The 21,006-nt window shown below is 37.4% G+C and overlaps 1 protein-coding gene across 1 annotated transcript in view; it reads left to right on the top strand.

Moving 5' to 3' along the window:
• The window catches only part of LOC105063006 (maltase-glucoamylase), a 161,940-nt gene that overhangs the window by 80,405 nt on the left and 60,529 nt on the right, over positions 1-21,006 (top strand). Inside the window, exons 51-56 of the mRNA XM_074367873.1 lie at positions 2,295-2,397; positions 11,368-11,477; positions 11,766-11,920; positions 12,764-12,935; positions 16,262-16,360; positions 19,752-19,824. Coding sequence (XP_074223974.1) covers positions 2,295-2,397; positions 11,368-11,477; positions 11,766-11,920; positions 12,764-12,935; positions 16,262-16,360; positions 19,752-19,824 — 712 coding nt within the window. The remainder of the gene's footprint in view (positions 1-2,294; positions 2,398-11,367; positions 11,478-11,765; positions 11,921-12,763; positions 12,936-16,261; positions 16,361-19,751; positions 19,825-21,006) is intronic.

The following is a 21,006-nucleotide window of genomic DNA, read 5'->3' as shown; positions in this document are numbered from 1 at the left end:
AATTGGTAGAAGTTGGGCCTGGGGTATGGGGAGAGATGATTTCATGCTTAAATCTCATGTTGAATTTGGTTAACTGTGGGAAATCCAAGTGGGACTTCTAGTAAGCAGCTGAATCCAAACCTCTGAGAAAGGAATGCAGGTTGGATTGCCCTCAGATACTATATGAAGGTGGAGATGGCCGAAGGAGAGTGAGGAGTGGACCTATGGTGAAATACAGGGGAAATCAACAGTTAATGAAAAAGGAGACTGCAAAGAGGACCGAAGAGAAACCAGAAAAGTCGATGGAAAATTAAGATTAAATGAAAATTAAGATTGAATATCAGATGATCCAAAGGTGGAGAATTTTAAAAGAGGAGGGAGTGGTTGATAGTGCTAGGTGATTAATAAGACGGTGCTCACGGTGCTCAGCGCTAAACCACCAGCAACCTTGGCAGGAGCAGTTTCAGTGGAATACAGGAAATAGAAGCCATGCCAGTAAGATGGGAGGGAGGTAATGCAGATGGTGTGAAGTTATCTTTTTGGGAAGTTACCAAGAGAAGAAAAAGGAAGTGTGGTCTAGAGAAGAACACAGAGTCACTGACAGAGTTTAGGGTGACTTGGGATATGTTATGATGAGAAGGAGCGCATTCAGAGGGAGAGGTTGCTCAGGCAAGAGAGAAGGGTCATCGGTGGAGTAAGATATTTGAAATAATTCAAAGGCTGTGAGATCTAGAGAATAGATATGAGGACTATACTTAAAGAGGATGGAAAACTTCCATTGAGAAGAGAGGGGGAAAGATTAGAAGCTACCTAGATATGGATAATTTTTATAGAAAAGCTTGAGTTGAGAAATAGGGATATAAAATAGTTTCCCAAAAATAGTCATTTTGTCTGTGATGCTGGAGATAATACCGGGTGAGAGTAAAAGTGTAGGTGACAGAGCTTGGGGCTTGTAAAGAAGGATCAGCGTTTGAAATTTCTGCTGTGAAAAATGAGAGGACCTGGCAAGACTGTCAGCTTGCAGGCCCAGGATATTTGGGAGATGGTGAACCCAGTGTCATTTACATTGGGCTGAATGCACATACCCAGAAAGCAGGCATTTGGATGGATGGTTCATTACTGTAAGCAGATAAGGGAGCAAGGAAAATGAAAGCCATAATAGATATTGAGATTTAGGTCAGTTAGGGCTGAAAGCCAGGAGGGGATAAGAGATTAAAAGGAAATTAAAGAGAACAGAAGCTTTAATGGGATCAAAGAATAAGGAAGCAATGCAATGAGAAGATAAAAAGACACGAGCTTCTGACCAATACACAGGAAGCAGAGGTTAAGAGTTCCAAAGTGGAGCAACTCTGGAGGACGACAAGATTCCAGGGTATAGCCAATGAGGGGGTGGTGGGACTGGAGTGGTGATGAGAGTCACTGAAGTGCAGGGCTGTCGTGGAATTGTGGGGCATACACATAGCTCTAGATTTACTATCGTTAGAGCAGAAGAATGAGAATACGTCCAGAATCTGACCTCATTTTGTAGATGAAGACACACACATCCAAAGAGTTAAAGTACCCATCATTGGTATGGAAACTGGGACAAGAATTAAAGTTCTTTGATCTCCAGTTCAGTTCACACCCTCCAGAATACCAAATATTGTACACCTTGGGTCCATGCTTGGTCTTTAGAGCTACTGTGAGCCAGCAGATTTCTATGGATCTGTGTGCTGTGAACATATGTGCAAACATTATGTCGGAGATGAGGATTAGGTTCATTTTCTTACCAGATTCTTAAAAGGATTAGTGACCTCTAAAGAGCTGAACACCTCAGCATTACGGCGTGGGAACTGGAATAAAAAGTCTTAGATTCAGGTTTTGCTACTTTTCCCCTCCCTGAGTGGACCTTCCTCTCTACTGCCCAGGGAGGGTGTGAAGATCCAAGGAGTGTCTAGAAGGACTTTGGGAGCCATCTCAAGTCCTCATCTCTCTTTTTCCTGGGCTCTGTTCCATTCCTCCTCCTCTCCGTCCAATTCTTTATGTCTGATGTATTTTTTTCCCTTAGATAATATTCAATCCCTCTGCAGACAAAAAAAAAAAAAAAAAAAAAAAAAAAAAAGCAGGAGTCCTAGAAGTGTTGGAGGCATGGACTAGAGTTAACGGGAGACACTTGGACGAATGGAAACAAACATCCTCCGGATTACACAAAGAGGAATGTGGATAATCAAGTCATCTTGCAAAGGAGTTCACGTTCTAATCATGATGCCTGTCTATTCTTTTAGATGGATGGGGTTTTGTAGTTTACTTTAATCCTGTTCTTTGTGTCCATCTAGATGGCGAGGAAGCTTAGTGTGTTGGAAGTCCTTCTGATCATCTTCATCCTAATTGTAGTGGCCGTGGATGTCCTGTTGCTGCTTCTCGTGGTGAATCCTTCAGGTAAGGGAGATGCTTGTGGCTGCTGGTTTGGAAGGATGAGTAACAGAAATCCCTTCTGGATGCTAAAAAGATCATTTTATTTTTTCATTCTTCAGTGTGCCACCACAATGCATTATTCAGAATCTACCTCCATGGTAAATTTAAAAAAATCTCCAAATGATAAGTGTTCTTTTTCTGCAACTAATCCTTGAATGCTAGCGATATTCAAGGTCTCCCAAGTCTAATTTGATGCAATTTTAGCAAGATGCAAAATTAGGCTCATCAGAAGCCTGTCCTTCAACCCAGGGTCATAAAATAATCTTCAAGAAGAGAAAAAGAGTTGAGGTTAACTGTCCAGTCCCATTACATGACAGAAAAGGAAACCAGGTTTTAGGGAAGTTTAGGGCTGCTTAACTTGGACCATGTATGTCGATTACAATTAGCCTCCAGCCTACATTCTGATTAAATAGCTAGGATTTCTTCATAGATGCCTTTGAAATTGCTCTCTCACAGAAACATCATAGAATGCCTTCTCCTTCATGCACACATTATACTCTAAATAATAAAATACCGTGTGCAATACAAAAACCTATTCTTAAAATGAATTTGAGGAGTATTCAGCTTGATAAAGCTGACTTTGTAAGTGTGGATTTAGCATGCAGTGAAAAGAAACTGCTGGTAGCAGACCCCTCGTCAATCTCTTTCCACCGTTCTTCATGGTAAACATCAAAGCACTTTCTAGGAACAGTTACGACTTTGTAAGGTGATTTAAAAACCATTGGCATAAGTGATTTTTAGCCTTTCACTGTTTTTTCCCTATAAAATATGTGTGTGTGTGCGTGTGTGTGTGTGTGCGTGTGTGTGTGTGTGTGTTTGTGTGTGTGTGTTGTAGTGGGGAACGAGTCTCATGAGATTATTATCCTGGTGTATATAAATAGTTTCTTTTATTTAAAAGTAGATGAAACTAGATCTTTACACCTGTATTCATCCTAAACCATACCCTAATTCATGCAGAGAGGCTCCACTTTTAAATGTCTTGCATACTGGACTTGCCTCGAGATGTTTTTTGAGGATATGTTTCCATGAGTTGAAAAGGAATTTTTTTAATTTAACTGTTTATTGTGATGGGACACTTAACATTAGATCTCCCGTCTTAATAGATTTTCAAGTGTACAATATAGTATTGTCATCTGTAGGCATAATGCTGTATGTCACGTCTATAGAATTTATCAGAATTATGTAACTGAAATTTTGTAAGTTATTAACAATACCCCATTTCCTCCTTCCCCCAACCCCTGGCAGCCATCATTCTATTCTTTCTTTCTGTGAGTTTGACTGTTTTAGATATCTCATGTAAGTGGAATCATGCAATATTTTTCCTTCTGTGACTGGCTTGTTTCACTTAGTATTATGTCCTCAAGGTTTATCCATGTTGTTATAAATGACCAGATTTCTTTCCTTTTTAAGGCTGAATAATATTCCATCATATGTATATATCACATTTTCTTTATCCATCCATCCTTCAGCAGACACTCTTTTTTCACATCTTGGCTACTGTGAATAGCACTACAATGAACATGGGAATGCTAGTATCTCTTTGGGATCTTAATTTCAATTCTTTTGGATAAATAACTAGAAGGGGGAATTACTGGATCATGTAAGTTCTATTTTTAATTTTTTGGAGAACCTCCATCCTGTTTTCCATAGTGGCTGGACCAATTTGCCATTTCTCCACATCCTCACCAGCACTTGTTATCTTTTTATTTTCTTTATAATAGCCATCGTAACAGATGTGAGGTGATATCTCATTGTGGTTTTGATTTGAATTTCCCTGGTGATGAGTGACATTGAACATCTCTCTATGTAATTATTGGCCATTTGTATTTCTTCTTTGGAAAAAATGTCTGATCAAGTCTTTAGTCCAATCAGGTTATTTGTGGGTTTTATTTGTTTTGTTTTTGCTATTGAATTGTAGGAATTCCTTACATATATTTTAGAAATTAGCACCTTTTCAGATATGTGGTTTGCGAATATGTTTTCCTATTCCTTAAGTTGCCCTCTGATTCTGTTGACTGTTTCCTTTGATGTGCAGAAGCTTTTTAGTCTGATGTGGTCTCACTTGTCTACTTTTGCTTTTGTTGCGTGTGCTTTTGGTGTCATATCCATAAAATCATCACCAAGGCCAAGCTCATGAAGCATTTCCCCTGTGCGTTTTCCTCTAGGAGTTTTGCAGTTTTAGGAGTCTCTTATGTTTAGTCTTTAATCCAATTTTAAAACACATTTTTATTTAAATATATGTATATAACAAGTGTAGAGCTATAAAGCTAATAGAGATGTTTTAAGTCTTGTTTGAGTAGAAACAAAGGTATAGAAGGGCACCAATTATGCTCACAGCAACTGTTGCCTTAAGCTTCAGATAGGATTCTGGGTTTTAGGTGGCTTGTGGAGCCCACTGAATCAGATGCTACTTCTGATGCTGTTGTGTTGGGGAGAGGGGTCACAAACGTGATAAAGTCTAAAGCAAAAATAGCCAATGTTGAGTGAAGGTCTTTATCTCAGATGAAGACAGTAGTTTCTTCCCAGTTTACATCACAGATGGTTGAAAGTGAGTGGAGAAAAAAAGCAAAAAACAAACAAACAAAATATATGTGGGACAGCTGGATATCCACATGTGAAAGACATCATATATGAAAATGAACTCAAAATAGATCAAAGGTCAAGATGTAAGAGCCAAAACTATAAAACTCTAAGAAAAAAGTAGGTATAAATATTTGTGGCTTTAGATTAGGTCTTCAAAATCAAATTGGACTTCAAAATTAAAAAAAAAATTGTGCTTCAAAGGACACTATCATGGAAATGAAAAGACAACCCACAGAATGGGAGAACATATTTGTAAATGACATGTCTGATAATGGTCTACCATCCAAAATACATAAAGAAATCTTACAATTCAAAATTAGAAGAAAAATAATCAACTTTCTAAAATGAGCAAAGGATTTAACAGGCATTTATTCATGGAGCGTCTACAAATGGCCAGTAAGTCATGAAAAAATAGTCAACACCATCAGTTATTTGGGAAATTCAAGTCAAAATGAAATACCCTTCATGCCCACTAAGATGTCTATATTGAAAAAAAAGAGACAGATCATAACAAATGTTGAGGATGTGAAGGAATTGGAACCATCATACATTGCTGGTTGGAATGTAAAGTACTGCAGCCGCTTGGGAAAAGAACTTGACATTTCCTCAAAAAGTTAAAGTTAACCATATTACTTAGCAATTCCACTTCTAGGCATAGTCAAGAGAATTTAAAACATACATTCACATAAAAACTTGTATGTGAATGTTCATAGCAGAATTTTGTATAATAGTCAATAAGTTAAAATAACCCAAATGTACACTAACTGATGAATAGATTTTGATAAGTATTGTATTCATATAATGGAATATGATTCAGCCATGAAAAGGAATAAAATATTGTTAAACACAGCAGCGTGGATGAACCTTGAAAATGTTATCTCCAGTGAAAGAAGCCATATGTGGAAGGCCACATATTTTATGATTTGTTTACACGAAATGTTCAGAATAGGCAAATCCTGTAGAGACAGAAAGCAGATGGATATTTACCAGGGACTGGGGAAGGGAGGATGGGAAGTGAGCACTAATGAGTGATTTCTTTTTGGGGTGATGAGAATGTGCTGGAATTAGATAGCAGTGATTGGTTGCACAACTTTGTAAAATACTAAAAGCCATTGAATTGTACGCTTTAAAAGAGTGAATTTTATAGAATGTGAATTATAGCTCAAAAAACCCAACTAAACAAAAAGGAAACGTGTTTAACACTGGGAGAAGTGGTAAACATTCCATGCAGATGTAGATACGCTGCTAGTGGTCAGGGACTGGAGAACTGGCTGAACGTCTGTAACTGCGTCTTTCCCAGAACTGATGACACTACAGATTTTCAACTTTGCCCTTTAATTTCTATGCAGATACTTCATTTATTCCGGAGTGCCCAGAAATCCCCGAATCAGAAAGGATAGACTGTGCTCCTGGCCAGGAGGTGACAGAGGTCAGAGAAAAAGGGCTCCCTGCTGTTGGCCTGCTGGGTTTTATTGAAAAGAGATGAGTATGTGAAGTGGGAAGAGGGTGGTGATGGAGTGGATGATGGGCCTCCGATTTGTTTGGAATTATTTCTTCTTTGCCTGATTGCAATAAACAGCAACACTAAAGAAGTTAGGGAAGCAGAGTAGGGTAAAATGTCTTAAGTCCGGAGTGGAGGGAGAGTTCCCAGTATTGTGAAATGTGTCACGAGTGTGATCTCAAGGACAGCCGTGGAAAGGCTACGTATCTGAGGCCTATGGATGCACGTATGGATGCATGTGGACCTGAGAACAGAGGCCCACAAGCCCATATGGATGGCTGGCTGAGTCACCGGTAGAACTCAAGTGACTTGGTAGACAAGAGCCTTCTGAAATCATGTTATTGACAAGAGATCTCATGAACATGTGATAAAAAACATAGATTTTTCTACCTGAGTAGTTTCCACAAGGATATCACCTGTTTGAACCCTGCTTAGTTGTGACTTAATGACCTTATCATAAAGGTGTGTATATTTAGATTTTCTTTATTTACCCCATAGTCTATATTCTATATCTCATAATATCCTATTGAGATATTAATTAGAACTGCTTTAAATTTTAGGTTAAATTTAGGTAATATTGACATAATAATTTTGCATCTCCCATTTTAAAAGCAGAAAGTTTCTCCATTTCAACTCTATATATGCGTTTCTCTTAATACAGATTTTATTACATATGCATTATAAAATTTTTTCCCTAGATATTTCGTATACATTGTTTCTGTTGTAAATACAATTCATTGTATTTTCTAACTGGTTCTTCTTTTATTACAATGCTTCTTTTGTTACTAATGAATATATTCATGTTATATTATATTTATATATTTATATGATAGTATGCTATATCATAGTACATTATGCTAATTATATAATTGGTCAACTTAAATTTCCTGTTGTTTCTAAAATGGTTTTTTTTCGTGCCTCTCTTTATTGCTATTAAGTATACAGTTTTATCCTAAGCAAATGATGATATATAAGAATGAAATTCCAGTTCATTGGATATGCACATGTTTATCTTGGGTGATATCGCAAAATAGCTTTTCAAAGTATTGGTACCAATTTGCATTTATACTTTAGCATTATATGAGTTCATTTGCTCTACATCTAACCTACTCTTGGTGTTTTTTCCTTTTTAAATATAACCATTCTGTGGTTTTAATTTGTGCACTCCTCATGACTAATAAAGTTAAACACTTTTTCATATGCTGATTGGCTAGATGGATAATCATATTTGTGAACTGTCTTTTCAATTTCTTTTTTGGCCAGTTTTTTATAGTGAGCTATTCGTATTGTTCTTGTTTTATAATATTTGTCCTGGATGCATCTCTTTTGTACATATATCAATTTTAAAAGTCTCTTTACGCCATGGTTTGACTTTTAACTCTCTTAATGGTAACTTTTGAGGAAAAAGAGTTTTTAATTTTTAACCCACTTTATCAATTTTATGTAGCTGGTGCATTTTTAATTCTATTTAAAAATTCTTGCCTACTCCACAGTTAGACAAATATATTCCTATATTTCTTCTCTAAAAGCATTGTTGTTTTATCTTCCAAACTTAGATCTTTAATCAATCTAGAATTGACTTTTGTGGATGGTATCAGGTAGGAGTCCAGAACACTTCTGTCCTTGAATTTCTAATAGACCCATCACCACTTACTGAAATTACCATCTTTGCCCCTCTGCATTGTAGTGACATCTTTACTATAAATCATGTGTCTTTATATGTGTTCTATATCTGTTTCTAGAATCTCTGTTTTGTTCCATTGTTAGTTTGTTCTTTTGCCAATACCACGCTGCCTTCATTACTATAGCTCTGTTGTAAGTCTTAATATGTAGTTGTGTAAGTCCTCCAAATTATTCTTCACTTTTCTTCAGGATTTCTTAGTCTATCTTTGACCTTTCAAACTTCTGAATAAATTATAAAATCAGCCTGTCAGTTTCCTCACAAAATGTACCAGAAATTTGATTCCAATCATATAAAATTCAAAGATTAATTTTGGGAGAATTTCTATCTTTATAAGAGTGAATTTTTTAATCCATCAACATGATATATCCCTCCATTTATTAAGATTTTTATTTTTGAAAATTTCAGTGTAGAGGACTTGAAAATTATTTCCAAATATTTTCTATTTGTTGTTTGATTTCATTTAAATATTATTTTCAAATTTTAATTTTCCATTTAGCTCTTGTTGGCATATAGATTTAAAATTGATGTTTTTGAATACTTACTGATCTTACAACAGAAATCATATTAAGCTTACTTATTAATGCTTCAAATTTGTTCAGAGACTCTTGGACTTTCTCTGTACAATAATGTTACCTGCAAATAATGACCACTGAAATTTTTCTGTAATTTCCATTTAATTTTTTCCTTGTCTCATTACACTAAGGATATTTTTTCTTTCTGATTTTTCAATGTAGTTTGAGATACTTTATCTAAAAAGCAATATGCAACTATAGTAGGTTTTAGAGAATAGAACATTCTGGAGACTGATGTTAACTAAACATAAGAAATAACTTTGCAACAAAGTATTAATTATAAAAGAGGAATTTGAGTTGATTTGATTTTGGAAGATGTTGGGTACATGTCATCTACAGAATCAAAGCACCTATCAGAGACTACTGAAAAAGTCCTTGCATCCAGTGGAAGTTAGATTAGATAACTTCCAAGTCAATTTTCAATTCTCAAATTCTATTAATCAATGATTTCTGAGTGGAAAATGACAAAAAACCTATATGGAAGGCAAACGGAGAATACTCTTTAGAAAAGTTTGGTGTTCAGGAAAGAATAGAGCTAGAGACTTGTTATGAGTTGGCTGCTATAATCCAGGCATGTGTTTATGAGGGTCTGTGTTGTTGTGGTGGCCATGGAAACAGAGAGGAAGGAGATACACATCTCTTGGTGTCTGGGGTATAGGTAGTGGCTTAAAGCCGAGATAGGAATGTTAAGGCAGACTGCATGCGGAAGTGTTGTGTTTACCTGGCTTTACTGGATTTCTTGTCTTCCTTATTTTTATAGCGGTCGATAGACTTTGGAACAATTTATGGCAGTGCAACTGACCTTTTGACCTTTACAGATCTCAATTTCAGAGGTAGCAGAGGTTCTTACTAAATGTCTGCCTGAGACTTTGGAAAATCTGCTACCCAGAAGTTATCCAGAATTCCCAAACTCTTTCTCCACTCATCCCCTCCAACCTTTTGTGTTATTTAAGAGGATGAGGCAGGAATATCAGTTATATATATGGAGACTTAGTACATTTAAGAAGATTGTATGGTTATAATGCGATTGCTTTGTTTATAATAGGTGTGAAGCATTGATTTGTTATATTCGTATTGTGGTTTTTCAGAGTAATGACATTAGATGTTAGCATCTAGAATACTTGTCAGTAAACTTTTTCCAAATAAGTAGAGTTGTGACATGTTCTTTTGACTTTTTAATCACAAAATCTATACTGGATATATTCCTTTAATATGAAAAATTCAGGCATTATAGTTATCTACAGAATAAAATAGGAAAGTCTTTATTCATAAAGCTTTCTCTCTACCTCCAAATCCTCTACCCAGAATCAGGTGAATAACTTGGTATGTATCCTTCTCTTGATCGTTCTATACTTTTGCATTATGTTTATATATATTTATGTATTTTGTACATATATTTATATATTTTGGGCTTGTTTTAGCACAAATTTGATTATACTATATATATAATTTTGTAACTTGGTTTTTAAATTTAAGGCATTATTATATTTTAAAAATATTTTGCTTGAGATGATCATATGACTTTTTTGAACTACATTAAAAGAGTTCTTAATTTTGAACCACTGTAACATTTGCTTGATAATCCTTACTTGGCTATTATGCATTAATTCTTTTAATATACTAGTGAGTTCAAGTTGCTAACATTTTGTTAAAATTTTACACATCTATGTTTTTTAAGTGAAATTGGCTTATATATTTTTATTTGATTGTTTACGTGGACTTTCCTTGTCTAGTTTGTTGCCAGAATTATTCTAGCTTAATAAAAGGAACCAGGAAACTTTCTATCTTTTTCTACTTGTTCTGAAAATATATATGTTATATGAGAATATTCTATTCCCCAAATCATCTGGGCAAAGTATCATTTTTTTTTTTTCAGGGAAAGGTCTTTGACTACTTTTTATAATTTTCATGGTTAATGGTCATTTTAGGTTTTCTGTCTCTTCTTATCTAATTTTGATCACCTAATATCGTACTATTTGAAGATTCACATTACAGTTTCACATTCACTGGCAAATATTTGGATAAATAGTTTTCTCATAATTCTTATTTCTGTTAAAAAATCTTAGGAATCTGTTGTCATTCTCCATTTTTGTTTCTAGTCTTGTTTTTAAGGGCTGTAAGTTTGCTGAAGGCAAGAACTGTGTCTTATTTATCTGTATTATTAGTTCCTTGTTTGGTGGGTAATAAATGATATTGGATGGCTGGATAAGATGTATGAATAAAAGAAGAATGAATAAATAAGTGTAATTATGACCTGTCGTAAATTCTTCTTGGAATAAAATTGGTTATAAATAAATAGATAAACGTTCCTTCCTCCATTTCATGTACTGGTAATTCTGGGCCATTGTTACAGGATGTCTGCAGATGGCAATATAAGTGCTGCTGGAAGCCGGTGCCAGACACTGCTGTCCCCAGGTGCTTCTTCCCCAGGAACTGGGGCTATGAACTCAGCAGTTGGGTTAAAAATACCAGCCCAGGTGAGCACTGCCCTAATGTTGCCCCAGGGAATAACTTTTTATGGCTCAGATAAGATAACTGCAAATTAAGGGCTAAAAGCTTCCCTGTCTCTCTCTTTCTCCTGCCCTGACCCCTAGTGCTAACTGCCCAGTTGAGTAGGTTGCCGTCCCCATCTCTGTTTGGATATGATGTAATCAACACCCTCTTCACGGCTGAATATCAGACATCCAATCGTTTTCATTTTAAGGTGAGTTTGGTAGTCACCATCAAAGACATCTCTGAAGAAAGCAGGGCCTCTACTCTGGGTTCCACATAGAGCTGTGGAGGCAGGAGGTGTCTGTTGCTCTCTGCACGAACATCCCAATGGGATGGGCAGACATTTTTATTTGATGGGGGCCATGTGATGGGGTGATTTCTTTTTCAAATCAGGAAACACAGGGTCAAGAATTAGAAGCTATTCTTATTGGACGTTATTTGAGAGTGAAAATCTTTTGTAAAAGCCTTATCAGGAAGTGTCCCTTCTGGTTTCCGACAGATCACTGATTTCAATAACGTACGCTATGAAGTCCCCCATGAAAACGTTCAGCAGTTTGATGGGACTGCTAATACCTCCAACCTGAACTACCGCATGGAAGTCATTAATAAGCCCTTCAGCATCAAAATAATGAGGACGAGCAACAAAAGAGTCTTGTGAGCTTTTCAACACTCTTTGTATATCTTTGAATATACTCCCCAGTGTCACTCATTCTGACTTAACTGCGTGCGAGCGGGCAGAGATAATGTTGGGAAAATGTTTGAAGCTCAAAAACTGTCAATGCTTTTACTGTAAATTATTAGCACCGTGACCCTGTCACGACTGCAGAGCAATGAATACTAATGCGTAGTGTGCTCATTTGCTAAGTTATACACATACGCTTGTGATTCACGTATATTATGAAATAGATAATTTTATTATTTTGGATTACCATTTACACTGGAACTCAACTTCACTGTTTATCATTCCAAATTATTACTTCCCGAGAAACTTACCTAACAACAGCTTGAACTTAAATCGTAAATTGTACTGGAAAAACTAGAAGAATTGTCAGTGAAATCTGTATTCACATCCTGCCATGTGTGCATCACCAGTCAACTGTGTGACACTAGGCAAATGACCTCGCCTCATTAGTCGCGGTTTCCTTGTACATAGAAAGGGAATCAAGGTACCCACTGTTGCTATGTGTGCTGAGATAATATTTATAAGCATCTAGAGCCGTGCCTGGCAGGAAGTGGATGTACAGCAGGTGGAAGGTTGAATTTACTCCCCTCCCCCAATTATCCCACTTGAGTTGCTAGTCTCACATCTTCAGTGCTATGCTCCTCTTGAATCAAAGAATCAGAGACACACTAGAAGGACCTCCAAAGGACACATAAAAGTGGATGACACCACCTGCAATCACTGTTCTTGAAGTGCACAGGGAAAGGAGGAGACGGCTGGCTGGCAGAGCGCGCTGTTGGGTGACTCTCGCTCTTACTCCGTGGCCCCGATTCCAGGTTGGACACGGGCATCGGGCCCCTCCAGTTCGCCCAGCAGTACCTGCAGCTGTCTTTCCGACTGCCCAGCGCCAACGTGTATGGGTTGGGAGAGCACGTGCACCAGGAGTACCGCCGCAGCGTGGCCTGGAAGACCTGGCCCATCTTCACCCGCGATGCCACCCCCACCGAGGTGAGGCCCCCTTCCTCCTGCTTGTTGCTCACAGTAATGAATGCCTTCTCTCCTTTCCAGAAAGTAACCTACAGAGTAATCTTATCAAGTAAAGTAACCGACAGAGTTACATCTGTATCTTATTTTGCCCAATTTAGATTTGTATGTGTTGGAGAATATTTGTTCTTAAGGTTTATAAACTCACAATCAGTGGTATATCAATTTGTACAAGCATCTCACTTTTAAAGGAACATATAATTTAATGACTATTATAGTCTGATATATATTAAAAAATCCTTCTGTGAAATACCTGTCTGTCTTTAATAACTGAGTGGTGTCTAGGGGTAAGTGTCAGCAGGGACCAGTCTGAGGAGAACTTTATAGACTAAAAAAATGCCTGTTTTGGCAGCTTTAACATTGTTCTAGACTCCTGCTGGTCACAGTGGGTTCCAGAGACAGCAGCGTTGGCATCATCTGCGAGGTTGTCAGAAATGCAAGACCTTAGGCCGTAGCCCAGACCCACTGAATCAGAATCTGCATTTTAACAAGACCCACAAGTGCATCACATACATAGTAAAGTGTGAGAAGAGCTGGTTTAGAGCAGTGTCTCCTGACTTATCTGTAGTAAAGGAATCCTCCTTCCCTCCCTCCGTCTCTCCTTTCCTTTCTTTCTTCCTTCTGCTCTCCCTCCCTCCCTTTCCCCACCTCTCTCTCTCTCTCTCTCTCTCTCTCATAATCCAGCATGGGCAGTACTTTTATAAAAATACAATTCAAATATATTACTGGGAAAATGAAATAAAAATACCCAAAGACATAAAATACAAGCCTCAATTTTGAATTGAACAAATAGAAAATTACTCTTTTAAGTTGCTATAAAAGAGTTTCTAAACTCTTTCTCTTGATGTCTGTACCCACCTTGTTGCCGCCTCACAGCAAAGGGTTGGGGGAGGTAGCTGCCCGTGGATGGCATGTTGAGTAGCATTGCTTTGCAGAGCATGTCTTGAAGCCTCCATTGTGCAGATGATTCTCGGATCTGGGCAAGAGCTGCAGTTGATGTATGTTGCGAAGGAGGGATGCGACTGAAGTTTTGCAGTTCATATTCCACAGGAGATGGACAAATCAGGTAGCACATTAACTGGCCCGCCTACCAAGTCTGATGCAGCGGAGGAAGCACACTTACCGAACTCAACAAAGAAAAAGCAATGGCCAGCATGTTCACTAAGATGCTTGGTCAAGGACAGAGACGAACATGGAGTGCTAAGCCTCCTACTAGTGGGTTTCTCCAGACAAAATCCTTGACTTACAGAGTCACTGATTAGGTTATAAGTCTTTTTCTTTTCTTTTTTTCTTTTCTTCCTTCCTTCTTTCCTTCCTTCCCTTTCTCTCTCCTTCCCTTTCTTTTTCTTTTTTTTTCTTTTCTTTCCCCACCCCTCCACTTCTCCTTTCTTTATATTATTTTTTAAATTACAGTCTGTTATCTATCTGAGTGTTGATGCTAGGAGTCTTTCTGGCTGTAATTTTAAAGCCAGCCTAATTTTGCAGAGGTTGCTGGCCTTCTATATTTCACACGTCATGCTGATCTCTATACCAGCCCTAAACCAGGGGCTAAATTTGCAGCATCACACAGGGAGCTTTCGTATATTATAATCTCAATATCTTCTATTCTTACAGCACTTACATTTATACACATTAACTCTTTTTATATCAGTGCTCCTCACAGCCCCATGACAGAGTCAATATCCTTTTTTAAATTTTAAACTTTTTTACTACCTACATATTATATCTTAATTATAGAAAATTAGAAAATATAGCTAGGCATAGAGAAGAAATTCAAAATTGCTCAAATTATATCTTCTGCTAACATTTTGTTACATGTCATTGCAAACATTTTCCAATTAAAAAAAAAAGCTCGATGGAGATATAATTTATACACCATAACATTCACCTGCATAATTTAATGGTTTTTAGCACATTGACTGAGTTGTGCAACCTACATCATAATCCAGTTTCAGAACATTTTCATCAGCCCAGTAGGACCCCTGATACCCTTTCAGACTAAATCCCATCCCCACCCCAGTGCCTACTCTAGCCCCAGACGATCACTAATATATTTTCTGTCTTTATAGATTTGACTCTTTTTTGACATTTAACATAAATGGAATCATGTAATATATGTTTTTTGATGTATATTTCTTTCACTTAGCGTAACATTTATGAGGTTCGTACATGTCAAAGCAGGTGTCAGTATTTCATTTCTTCTTATTGCTAAGAGTGTCCCATTGTGTGGATATGCCACATTTATCCATTGCCAGTTGATGTTACTGTTTCAAAACCTTTTTGGCACGATGCTAAACTACATCAAGTGCTAACAGAGTCCATGTTGTGCGTAGCCTTTGATTTTATTTTAAGGATAATGAAAACTATTTTCAACATATACTACTATTATTTCTTTTCATTTTTGTTTTCAGGGCATGATTAATCTGTATGGAGCTCATACCTTCTTCTTGTGCCTTGAAGACACCAGCGGCTCCTCTTTCGGGGTTTTTCTGATGAACAGTAATGCCATGGGTAGGAAGCATCTTTTGATCTTGGCAGGAGTATGTCTTGGGGTACAACTTTTATAGAAATGACCTTCTCGATGAGATCAGTGTTTAGCAGAAGGTATATCGGACCTACAGTGCTTCTATAGAAACTGGAAACCCGAAGTAGGTTAACCTGTTTACAAAACCAGTTCATGCTGAAATCTGTTTCCATTGAAAACCACTTCAGGGTTCTCACTGGATGCAAGGTTTCCCATGCTGTTTTGTATGTAATAGGCCCCATTGATAGACACGTCCCAAAGATACCTATAGGTTTCAACATGTAAACCATGTGTCTGTCTGAAGGCAACAAGGCTGTGTTTTGTAGGCTGTTTCTCATGGCTCACCCCTTCCCCACTCTAGAATCTTCCTCCTCCATCTTCTAGACTAATGCTGCTTTAGTAAGAGTTTATTTTCATTTTTTAATTGTAGTTAAACTCATCTAATAAGGTCTTTAAACTTTTCCTTTCAGTTAAATCACTCATAGATCCCAGACATTTGTATTTTTATATAGCCAGATTAAAATAGAAATGTCCTTTTTTTCTCTTAAAAAAAAAAAATCAGTTCTTCATGAGTGTTTTACCCATTTGATGTTTTGATAAACTTCAGCAACCATCTGAGAAAAGGAACATATGTGATTTTTCATCTCTTTCAATGAGACTGAGCCTGTTTTGGGTAGCTCAGGTATTCATGTTCCAGAGAGGAGTCTATTTCCAAGCAGGCATTCTAACAGCTCTTAGCTTAACCCTTTCAGAGGTCACCCTTCAGCCGGCTCCTGCGATCACTTACCGCACCATTGGGGGCATTCTTGACTTCTACGTGTTCCTGGGAAATACTCCAGAACAAGTGGTTCAGGAATACCTGGAGGTATGGGCTTTGCATTTAGATAATCAATACACTCATTATAAATTAACAAGAGAAAATTAAATTGTGTACGTAGACTCTGGACTCCAAATGCTGGGATTGAGTCTTTCATGCACTGTGTGCTTATTCTGATGTGCATTGGTTGAGTGCCTTCCACGTGCTGAAGGGGCACTGTGCAAGGCTTGAGAAATGCAAAAATAAGTTAGATGCCATCCTGTTTTCAAGGAACTCATAGTTCATTTATGTGTGAACAATCATTCTAAAGATCTAAGGCCAAAACTCAGCAAAGTTTATTCATTCAATTCAACAACAACAACAAAAAATTAGTGAAAAGGAACTATGTAAAAGGAACTGTGCTAACTGTTTTTGATTCAAACTGTAGGACAGGAAGGGACTTTGACAGCATTTAGCCTAAACTTCCCACTTTACAGATAAAAAAATTTAGGTGCAGAAAAATGAAGCGATTTGCTCAAGATGATACACAAGGCATATGGAATAGGATTTCGGCTGCAAGTGAATTTATTGTCACATAGGAGAAATATGACAAAACCTGAAATAATTGTAATAAGAAACACCTTATATTAATACCACTAATGAGATGCAAATGCATTATGTATGGCTTCAGAGGCATGAGAGAAAGCACCGGGTTGAGGGAGTTCTCATAGGGGAGGACCAAACAGCAGCTCTTAGGGAACGTGTAAGACGGGGTTCTGTCTGGGCTCTTCTCAGGATGTTGGCTTGAGCAATTTGTAGACTTGGATTTTAAGCATAGTCTAGTACTTTTTCACCGTCTCACTCTTGATCCCATCAGCCCTTAGTCTTTTTGCTTAGCACATAGCACTGTCTGAAATTATACTAGACATTTATGTGAGAGCAGGAACCATGTTTGATTTATGCTATTAGATCCCAAATGCCTGCATCAGCCCTTACCACACTGTAAACATGTACCGAATATTTATTGCATGAGTGAATGTTACTTCTTTCCCCCCAAGCTGATACTGTTATTCAAGCACTTTCTGCAAATCTTGTCATTTTCTGATGTTGCAGTGGTTGGGAATGTATTTAGGTAGTTAGTAATGAAAGATGTGAGTTATAGAATTCTGCAAATTACCCTAGGAGATGATCCTTGGCTCTGACATTTTTAGATCAGGAGACTTTATAGAAAATGAAATAGAAACAATGTTTTCTGTGTCAGACATGGTGCTACAAACACTGCTTATTCTAAATGTGTACACATTTCTTTATTTATCTTTTCAAAGCTTGTTGGACGACCATTCTTGCCTCCCTACTGGAGTCTTGGGTTCCAGCTTAGTCGCAGGAATTATGGTGGCATCGACGGATTGAAAAAAGTTGTAGACCGAAATCGTGCAGCTGAGATTCCATATGTAAGTTGGAATTTCTCTTTTCATGTATAAGGCATCATTTCTTATCTTTTATTTTTTTGCATCTAACTCAATTTATTAGGAAAAATACAGATTGTTGAACGGTGGATAGATAGACAGACAGACACACCTACCATCAGAAATCTGCGTGCTAAATGACCTCTTTCATCCTGGAAATGTTTATGGGCATATGGATATCGTTTTGAGTTTTAGCTCTACCCTTCCTGGCTCTGTGCAACGTTGGACTAGTTAATTAACATCTCTGAGTCTTAGTTTCCTCCTTTATAAATGAAAACATAAGACTTACTTTGGTGGGCTAGTAGTGAAGAGTGCCTTATACTGTGCATGAAAAGCAGGTAGCGCATAGGATGAACTCCATCAAAGTTATCTGTTAATTTGTAAGAGGAAGCAACACGCAACACCTGGGATGATATGGTTACAAAGAGCTGCTGAATCTAACAGTGACTTGACATTAAGTGACTTTCTCATAGGGACCTTGTACTCCTTCCAGATCTAGCCGACTCTCATTTTGAAAGCTCTATGATTGCAAAGGATTTATGATGCTCAGTGCCCACTAATAAACTGATAATTATTGTGTGTAACATTTGATCAGTTTCTTCAGGAGATTCATAATCTGGCTGATGAAGTTGTCACAACAACTTACTTGGGGCTAGATCTTTGGAACTGTGCTGCATGTGCACATTTGGTTGGCATCTGAATGAAGATTGTATGGGTGGAAATGACTTTGCCTTGATCTCAGGGCTTTTCAGAATAGCAGTGAGGGCAGGCAGGGAGATGAAATGTTCCTGCAAGAAAATGTACTCACTGTGTTGTCTTGGTGTGAAGGAGAATTTGATCCTGTATTTTATTTTACTTCACCCATATCTGCTATCTGTAAATGCGCACTTCCAAGAAAGATTAGACGAAATTTGTCACATCTTTATTATTTTACAAAGCCCTTTCACATTCGTGGGTGAGCCCCATTTATTGGTATTTTGTTAAGTGAGGAAATGGAGATGCTGCATGGTTAAGAATTTTTCTAAGGTCACTACAGTAGCTAAATTGCAGGACCAGGATTCAAAAGCAGTTCTTTTTAACTATATGTGGTACAGATTTCAGTCTGTCCCCATGCTTCTGACAGGAAGGGTTTTCAAAGGTGTTAAATGAGCTTTTCTTCCATGGGTCCGCAATTTCCCACCATGTGGCTGTGGAGGACACCTGGGCCTAAATGACTACCCAGTATTCGAACAGACGATGCTGCCTTGGTAACAGATCGCAAGCCACATGACTACGTGAGGAACACGTACTTAGAAGACCTTCATATGTCTTTGGAGTATGTGGTAGATTGGAAAAAAACGGTGTCTGGAATCCAAGAGCCTATCACCAAAGTCCCAGTGCCCCCACTCACCCATGCATGTGACCTTGGGAAATGTCACTTAAGCCCTTCACATTTCAATCTTCTCATTAAGAATTACACCTGCTCCTCACCCATTGGTATGTGAATAGAAAAAATAATGTATACATGAGAGTTTGGTCAATTAAAACTCTATGCCTTTGTTATTTATCTTTGTTAATTATAGTGGTTTTATAGCGGCAAGGAGACCATTTTCTCCTTTTACAATATATTCTAGCTTGATGTTTAGGCTCCGAGTTAGTCCCTGGTTATCACATTACTAATATACTCATTCAAACAAACATTTAAAGAACACTGGTTTTATGTCACGTCTCTGAGCTCTCAAGTTACAAGGATGAACGAGACACAGCCCCTACCTCAGGTTCCTCCCAACACCTACGACATGCACCTCTCAGGATGAAAACGTAAACCTGCAACCCAAGAATGCCAACATCTCTCCAAAGGGATTTATTTCCTCCTAGATGGTAGCCAAGTCCTGGAAGTCTCAGGCTTATTAAGAAATATAGCTTCAGTTTTAATGATCAAGAACCAGAGCTATGATACTTTCTATCAGCATGGTGATATTTCTTGGTTCTAACTGGCCAGCACTGTCTTTCAGGATGTCCAGTACTCTGACATAGACTACATGGATGGAAAGAAGGACTTCACCATTGATAAGGTGGCGTACCCTGGTCTCTCAGATTTTGCCGAAGAGTTACATAAATATGGACTGAAATATGTAATTATTATGGTAGGTTCAAACACTTATTCTGTTGCCTACTTTTTCCTTTCAAAGTAGGAAAAAAAGTTACAAAACAATATTTATTATTATATTCTTTTATTAGAATCCTGGCATCTTAAATAACTCTGACTACCAGCCTTATATGAAGGGAAGAGAAAAGAAAGTGTGGATCTTAGGGAACAAAGGCGCTGTTGTTGGGCAGGTAATTTCTCAAGAAAATTCGGGTAAACTACAATCATTTTGAGAAGTTTGCATTTTTGGTATGAAGATGGGTAGAAGACAAGTATTATTACTGTTTTCATGACTTTAGAAATTTCTGTTGTTATTTTTAAACCAGTAAATGTAATAGCAGAATGAGTACAATTCTGAAGGATTTATTTTTAATTAAAATATATTTGATATATAACATTGTGTAAATTTACAGTGTATAACATATTGATTTGATACATTTATGTGTTGCAATATCATTGTAGTGATAGCATCTCTATCACATTGCATATTATCACTTCTTTTTTTCTGGTGGGAATAATTAAGATCTAGTCTCTAAAAAGCTAGCCCCTAAATCTCTAATACTATAGATAATTGAGAAGAAATATATTATTAGAAGAAAATTCGTTTATTCATAAACGAATCTCAATTTTATCTTTTTTCCAAGACAATAAATTCAGCTATGATGATGTAGTAGGATGCTCACAGGCTCATGTGAAACCTAGCTCAATTAATATATTTTTAATTCACATCAGTCTTTTGGATAGAGCCTCACCTTTATTCCAAGGTAGCAGTTTCAATTGGAGTAGGCTGCTGGGGACGTATTTTCAGGGCAGCCGAGCTTTTGAAAGTAATTTAAATGACTTAAGCAACGTTCTGTTTCAATTATGTGTGGACTCAGTCCTAGATGACTGGATTATGTGAGATTTGCTAGAACCGGTACTTAATCTGAAAGTTCCTGTGACTTGATTTCTTATTGCGCCTGGGCCGTTTCCTTTGCTAAACTGTCTCTTCGGGGTTATCAAAGCCTCCTTACCTAACCGCTCACTTAATTCCTACCATTGACTTTGTTTACAACACTTGATTTCATTTACTCTCTTTTTCATTGATTCTAACTTTTCATGAAGCAATAGAGAAGTTTCTT

This window comes from Camelus bactrianus, chromosome 7 (assembly GCF_048773025.1).
Source record: "Camelus bactrianus isolate YW-2024 breed Bactrian camel chromosome 7, ASM4877302v1, whole genome shotgun sequence".
In the NCBI taxonomy this organism is placed as follows: Eukaryota; Metazoa; Chordata; class Mammalia; order Artiodactyla; family Camelidae; genus Camelus; species Camelus bactrianus.
This window is presented reverse-complemented; position numbering and strand designations above follow the sequence as displayed.